At 46.0% G+C, this 7,572-nt stretch overlaps 1 protein-coding gene across 1 annotated transcript; it reads right to left on the bottom strand.

Annotated features, from left to right (window-relative positions):
* Positions 1–4,883: 4,883 nt before the first annotated feature.
* CHCHD1 (coiled-coil-helix-coiled-coil-helix domain containing 1) lies at positions 4,884–7,322 on the bottom strand (the record flags this gene model as incomplete). Its single annotated transcript, XM_080694667.1, has 3 exons — positions 4,884–4,997; positions 6,956–7,074; positions 7,199–7,322. 3 exons carry the CDS (start codon positions 7,320–7,322, stop codon positions 4,884–4,886), a joined length of 357 nt encoding a protein of 118 aa, XP_080550793.1.
* Between the last annotated feature and the right edge of the window lie 250 nt (positions 7,323–7,572).

The raw sequence follows: 7,572 nt of genomic DNA, 5'->3' as shown, positions 1-7,572 counted from the left end.
GGGGCCCGCAGCCCCCGGGGCCGGGTCTCCCCGCGCGGGGCCGGGGCCTGCGCCGCCGGCCGGGGGCTGCGGGGAGGCCCGGGGCCTGAGGGGCGAGCCGGGGCCGGGGGCGGCCGTGCCGGGCGAGGCGCTCAGGCCTGGGGGAGATGCGGGACCCGGCCTCGCCCCGCAGCGAGGTGCGAGCAGGGCTCGGGCCTGGCCTCCGGGACTCGGGGCCGGGACGCGGCGCGGGGCGGCCGGGGCCTCCAGGCAGCTGCGGCGCCGCCTCCCCCATCAGCTGATCTACACTTCCGGCCGCGCCGCCAGCGCCACTTCCGCCCTCGCGCTCTCCAGCCCACCGAGTACGGGCGGGTGGAGGGGACACTTTTGCTTAATTGGTGCAGTTCCTGCTTTTTAAGTTTTTTTTTTTTCTTGAGCTCACCCTAAGACACCATAAGGAAAATCCAACTCCTGAAACGACTACAGTTTCCAGCAACAACTCGGCGGCCACAATGTTCCCAAGGAATAAACAGCCGCCTTGCCTGTCCGGAATTGTAGGCTGTCAAGAAGCAACCTAGGAACCGCTGGACGGAGTTATTGTCCCAACTCCAGATAGGCCTTGGGGCTGCATTGCCTCCTGGGAATTGAAGTCCAAAATCTTGAGATCCGTCCTACTTTTTACAGGGTCCAATTGGGGAAGTACCAGGAAAGAAAACATTTGATTTCAGGAAATGATTGTGTGTGTGTGTGTGTGTGTGTGTGTGTGTGTGTGTGTGTGTGTGTGTGTGTGTTTGCTGGGGTTTGAACCGAGGAGCATTCGACCTCCGAACTACAAGCCCTTTTTCTTTTATTTATTTATTTGTTTGTTTGTTTTTATATTTTTAATTTATAAGTGGAACATATTGAAAATGGTGTACATTTATATTGTGCTTCGTGCGCTTCCCCCCATTTTCCTTCCCCCTACCAATAAAGAGTGTCCTCGTTAACCATATTATATGTATACTATTACACATATTCGTATGTAGCTCCTCCATTGAACAACCTCAGCTTTCTTCCTCTCCTATCCTTCCATTCAAGTTTTGCTGAGATTTCCCCTCCATCATCTGGAGTCCCTCTGGTATTACCACTACTCCCTAGCTTGGGCATATTAGAGAAAATATATGTCCCTTCTCTTTCTGTGCTTGACTAATCTCACTTGATGTTCTCCAGTTCCTTCCATCTTCTTGCAAATGCTATGATTTTATCCTTATTTATAGCTGAATAGAATTCCATTGTGTGTATTTCCCATAATTTCACAATCCATTCATCTGTTGATGGAGATCTAGGTTGGTTCCATATTTTGGCTATTACAAACTGCTGCTCTGAACGTGGGTATGCATATGTTAATGTAGTTCTCTGATTTCAAGCCCTTTGGAAATATGCCCAGGAGTGGTATAGCCGGATCAAATGGTGGATCTATTCAAGCCCTTTTTTTAATTCTTTATTTTGAAACAGGATCTCACTAAATTGTGGAGGGGCTCACAAATTGTTGAGGCTGGACTTTGTGAGGCTGGGCACAACCTGTGATCTTCCTTCGCAGCCTCTCAAGTACTGGCAATGCAAGAGTGGGCTATCACGCCCGCCCGTGATTGTTCTGTATAGCCTTGGAATCTAGGAATTCTTAGCTGGGCATGGTGGCTACAATACTGTAATCCCAATACTTGGGAGTTTTAGACAGGAGGATCACAAGTTCGAGGACAGCCTCAGCAAGTAGTGAGTTTCTCATAAACCTAGTGAGACCCTGTTTGAAATTAAAAATAGCCGGGCGTGGTGGCGCATGCTTGTAATCCCCGCGCTTGGGAGTCGGAGACAGGAGGATTGCGCAGGTTTGAAGCCAGCCTAGCTGGCTTTAAGAGACCCTGTTTGCAAATAAAAATGTAAAAAATAGGTATCTGGGAGTGTATCCCGGAGGTAGAAGGGTTTCCAGGAATCCCAGTACCACCAAAAAAGAAAAAAAAAGAAATTAAAAATAAAAAAATAGGTCGTGTGTAGTGACACACACTTGTAATCCCAGCATTCGGGAGTCTGAGACAGGAGGATCGTGTTCATGGACAGCCTCAGTTACTTAGGGGCCCTTCGCAACTCAGTAAGACCCTCCCTGTTTCAAAAAATAGAAAGACTAAAAAAACAGGGCTGGGGGTGTAGCACAGAGGAACAATGTCCCTGGGTTCCAGCCCCAGTACCACAAAAATAAATAAATAAATAAATAAATAAATAAATAAATAAATAAATAGGCAGGCGGAGACTGGAAGGATTACAGGTTTGCGGCCAGCCTCAGCTACTTAGTGAGGCCCTCAGCAACTTAATGTGACTCTGTTTCAAAATCAAGAATAAAAAATAGGACTAGGGGTGTAGCTTGGAGGTAGATTGCCTCTGAATTCAAGCTTAAGTACTGCCAAAAATAAATAAATAAATAAATAACAAGAACAATAACCAAATAGAACGGGGCATGGTGGTGCATGGTGTAATTCCAGTACTTGAAAGGATGAGATGGGAAGATCACAGGTTCAAGACAAGGCCCTCTGCAACATGTGAGACCTTGTTTCAAAATAAAGAATAAAAAAATAGGTCTGGGGATGCTCCGAGGCAGAATGCCCCTGGGTTCAATTTCCACAAAATAAATAAGTAAATAAAGCCAGGCCTGGTGGCACAGACCTGTAATCCCAGTCTTGGTAAACTGAGACAGGAGGCTCACAGGTTTGAGGACAGCCTCATTAAGTGGTGAGATTCTCAGCAACCTAGGGAGACTGTTCCCAAACTAAAAGTAAAAATTGGGCTGGGGGTGGCTCAGAGGTAGAAAGCTCCTAAGTTCAATCTCTAGGGCTACCAAATAAATAAATAAAATTTGAAAAAACTAAAAAATAAGCCAGACATGGTGGTGCATGCCTGTAATCCCTGTACTTAGGAGGCTGAGACAGGAGGATCATAGGTTTGCAGACAGCCTCAGCAATGGTGAGTCTCTTATCAAACTACCAAGACTTTATTTCAAAATAAAAATAAAATAGGGCTGGGGGTGTAGCTCGGAGGTAGAATGCCTTTGAGTTGAAGTACCTAATAACAATAACAATAATAATAATAATAAAATAATAAAAAAAAGCCGGGCATGGTGGTGCCTGTGTGTAATCTCAGTATTTGGGATGCTGAGACAGGAGGATCTCAGGTTAGGCCTAAGCAAGTAGTGAGACTCTCATCAACCTAGTGAGACCCTGTTTCAAATTAAAAATCAGGCTGGGGATATAGCTTGGAAGTAGAATACCTCTGGGTTCAACCCCTAGTGTCCAAAGAACAAACAAAAAACTCCTAATTCTAGTCCACAGTACCTAAACATTACGCTTTTTCTTATCACTAAAAGGATCCACTTGCAGAACTAGGAGGTTTCACAATGCTCTACACATGGGTTATAAGCTCTCTGGGAAGAGGCAGCTATTGGAGAATAAGAACAGACCCCCTCTTTACCTTAATAACTACCCCACTAAAGCAATGAAAACTCCATTGAGGCTTCTGCAAATCTGTGATTCTTCTGTCTCAGCTTCCCAAATACTGGGATTACAGACATGGGCCACCATGCCCAGCTGTAGGCAGGTAATTTAAAAACTATTTCTAACTATATGGGCCAAGTAAAATGTATCTGCGGAATCTCTGGCTCATCAGTTTGTGGACTTATTCAGGCCCTGTAGGAGCTATGCACAAAATATCCAGTCACTAAATACAAGCAAATTTCAACATTCTAAGTGCAGCCAAAGGCAAGAACACCAGTGTAAAGGACTTCAAATGCAGGAAGAGCCTTCTTGTCCATCCTATGGCAAATTAGGGAGCAAAGAACTTCCAAGATTCAGGGGAGATGATGGTATTCAAAAAGAGTGAGGTCCGGAGGGTGCGGCTCAGTGGTAGAACACTTGCCTAGCATTGGAAACGCCCTGGGCGTTTCCCCAGAACCTTCTCTCCCCCAAACAAGTGAAAGAAAGGAGAGAGTAAGCTAGTGCTTAGGAGGCTGAGCCTGGAGGATCGCAGGTTCATGGCCAGCCTCAGCTACTTTGGCTCTCTACAACTTAGTGAGACTCCGTTTCAAAATAAAGAATAAAGCTGTGAAGCCAGGCTTGGTGGAGCAAGCACAATTGTAATCCCAGCATTCAGGAGGCTGAGACCAGAGATTTTAGGTTTGCAGAGAGCCTTAGCTACTTAGTGAGGCCTTTTGCAACTCAGTGAGACCCTGTTTTAAAACAAAGAATAAAAAAATAGAGTGGGGAGTGTAGCTCAGAGGTAGAACGCCCCTGGGTTCCATCCCCAGTACTGCAAAACCAAAAAAAAAAAAAAAGATAAAAGAATAAAGCCAGGTGCGGTATGCATGCTTGTAATCCCAGCATTTGAGAGGCTGAAACAGGAGGATGAAGATTCGCAGACAGCCTAGGCTTCTTAATGAGGCCCTTTGCAACTCAGTAAAACCTCTTTTCAAAATAAATAATACAAGATAGGGCTGGGGGTATAGCTTAGAGGTAGAATGCCCCTGGGTTCCATCCACAGTATCTGCAAAAGTAAAATAAATAAATAAATAAATAAATAAATAAATAAATAAATAAAATAATAGGGCTGGGAGTATAGCTCAGAAGTAGAATGCCCTTGGATTCAATTCTCGGTACCACGGGGCAGAGGGAGGGGGGAGGAGTATTTAATTCACAACAAAAAGCCAATTTCTCTTGATAGAATTTTATTTCAAGATAAAAGCATAACTTCCACCCAGAACATAAATCCAAAGAATAAAATAAGTGTTTTGCCCCAATTTTTACCCTCCAAAGAGGTTATAGCTGTGCAAATGTCTCTAAAATGCCTCTGAAGCATTAGTCCAATCATTGAAATGCTTCTCCATTTCAACTGAGGTGAGGTTTGTTGGGAAACCTCTGTAACAACTTATTCAATTTCTTGGCAGGTAAACTCCTAGATTCTCCCAGGGTCTCCTGGACTGATCTCATCTTTCGGGCTTCCTGAAAACAGAACAAAACCAGTAACAGTTCTAAAGTCTGATCTGACCTAGGCCCATAGTTTTTGCAATACTCCAAAGCCCACTAAGATATTAAACAGCTGCAGCCATGGTGGCGCACACTTTTATTCCAGTACTTGGGAGACTGAGACAGGGAAATTGGTCTGAGGCCAGCCTCAGCTACTCAGTGAGGTCCTCTGCTTACTGAGACCCTGTTTCAAAATAAAGAATAAAAAATTGGGCTCAGGGTGTAGCTCAGAGGTATAATGATGTCAGTCTCTCTCTCTTTCTTTTCTTTTGCAGTACTGGGGATGGAACCCAGAGGCATTCTACCTCCGAGCTACACCCCCAACCCTATTTTTTATTCTTTATTTTGAAACAGGGTCTCACTAAGTTGCAGTAGCCGAGACTGGTGGCAAAACTGCGATCTTCCTGTGTCACTTTCCCAAGTAATGGGATTACAAGTGTGTGCCACCATGCCTCATTTGTCAGTCTCTTTCTAGAAAAAGAACTTGAGCCGGGTGTGGTAGTGCACACTTGTAATACCAGCATTTGGGAGGCTGAAACAGGAGGATCAGTTTGCATAGCCTCAGCTGCTTAGTGAGGCTCTTTTCAACTCAGTGAGACTCTATTTCAAAATAAAGAATAAAAAGCTGGGCATGGTGGCGCACGTTTGTAATCCCAGCATTTGGGAGGCTGAGACAGGAGGATGGAAGATTATGGTTCACGGACAGCCTCAGCTACTTAGTGAGGCCCTTTGCAACTCAGTGAGACCCTGTCTCAAAATAAAGAATAAGCCGGGCATGGTGGCGCATGCTTGTAATCCCCGCGCTTGGGAGGCGGAAAGAGGAGGATCGCACAGGTTCGAAGCCAGCCTTGCTGGCTTAAGAGATCCTGTTTCCAAATAAAAATATAAAATAGGTCTAGGAGTGTAGCCCAGCTACTTAGTGATGCTCTACACAAATTAGTGAAACCCAGTTTCAATATAAAAAAATAAAAAATTGGGCTAGGAGTGTAGCTCAGAGGTAGACTGCCCCATGGTTCAACCCCAGTACCCAAAACAAAAAACAAACAAACAAAAAATGTGGGATCTACAAATGACTGTATTAGCTAAAGCTACAAAGCTACTATATCAGCTAGCAGTTAAGTAGAGGCTGAAACCAATTCGTCTTTAGGTAGCTTCTGTATCTTTAGTTCTTTTGCAGATAATGCCTATTTAAGCAGGAATTTAAATTTGTCCAAGTGGTGGGTGTGGTGGCACAAGCTTGTAATCCCAGCATTTGGGGAGCTGAAACCTGAGGATCTCGGTTTGCAGACAGCCTCAGCTGCTTAGTGAAGCTCTTTGCAACTCAGCGAGACCCTGTTTCAAAATAAAGAACAATGCTGTGCGTGGAGCTGCGCGTTTGTAATCCCAGCATTGGCTGAGACGGAGGACTGCAGTTAGCGGACAGCCTCAGCTACATAGTGAGATCCTCTGCAACTTAGTGAGACCTTGTTTCAAAATAAAGAATAAGAAATAGGGAAGGGACGGTACTCGGAAGTCCAATGCCGCTGGGTTCCATTCCCAAACCCGCAAAAAAGAAAGAATAAAAAATAGGGCTGGGGGTGTAGCTCTGAGGTAGAATGCCCCTGGGTTCCATTCCCAGTACCGCAAAAATAAAAATAAAAACAATAAATTTGTCAAAGTGGTTTGTCCATTTGTTACTTCATTTGATACAAAATTCTGTGACATGTGTATTGATATTAACTTCACTTCACGTATAATAAAGCTAAAGATCAGAGGAGTGAAATAAGTCGTTTAGCATCACACAGCCCTTAAAACTAATTTCCCTCACTTTGGTGAGAGTGAAGTAGCTCTCAAATAAATGAGAGAACTTTTTCTATCACCTAGAGAAAGGCAAGGAGAATCATTTTGTGTATCCCCCTCTCTTCCTCCCGAGAGGGCACCACAGGAGCTGTCACCTGAGCTCTGGAAGCACAATCGAAGAAGTCCTGGATCTCTTTTTTGCATGCATTGTCGCGGAATTCATTCTGCTTCCAGCAAGCCATCATCACCGACATCTCCGTAATACAGGTCGCCTCTGGAAGGGAAGAACTGGGGGACTCTCAGTCACAAGGAAACCTTCCCTCCCCGCCCTCCTACCGAGCCACCCCTACCCGCCTTCCAGTTTCCGCTCCCGAGCCTCCTGGGCTCCGAATGCTCACCGCCCTTTTCCCGGCGCCGTTCTCCGACGCGGTTGGCTAGGATGAGGGGTTTGTTGGGCTTCAGCACAGGTTTCCGAGGGTTTCCAAGTCGCGCCAGGCGACCCCGAAGGCTGGGAGTCGCCATCGCGCGTCGCGCTCCCGGCAGGCTCCGCGGCGCGGTGCGTGACCCCGCGTGACCCCTGCGCGTCGACGCGGCGCTCGGGAGGGGCTCGCTGCCGGAAGTGCTCGTATTTCTTGCTCCCTAAGGGCGTTGTGGTTTTACCTTTAAGGGACCTAACCCCTAAAGGCTAGTACTGGGCAGCGGGCACCCAGCAAAGCGCATAGATAAATGGACACTTATTTCTGGTGGTAACCGGTTTATCCAGAAGGTGATT

Source organism: Muscardinus avellanarius, assembly GCF_963383645.1.
Source record: "Muscardinus avellanarius genome assembly, chromosome: 4".
Taxonomy (NCBI): Eukaryota; Metazoa; Chordata; class Mammalia; order Rodentia; family Gliridae; genus Muscardinus; species Muscardinus avellanarius.
This window is presented reverse-complemented; position numbering and strand designations above follow the sequence as displayed.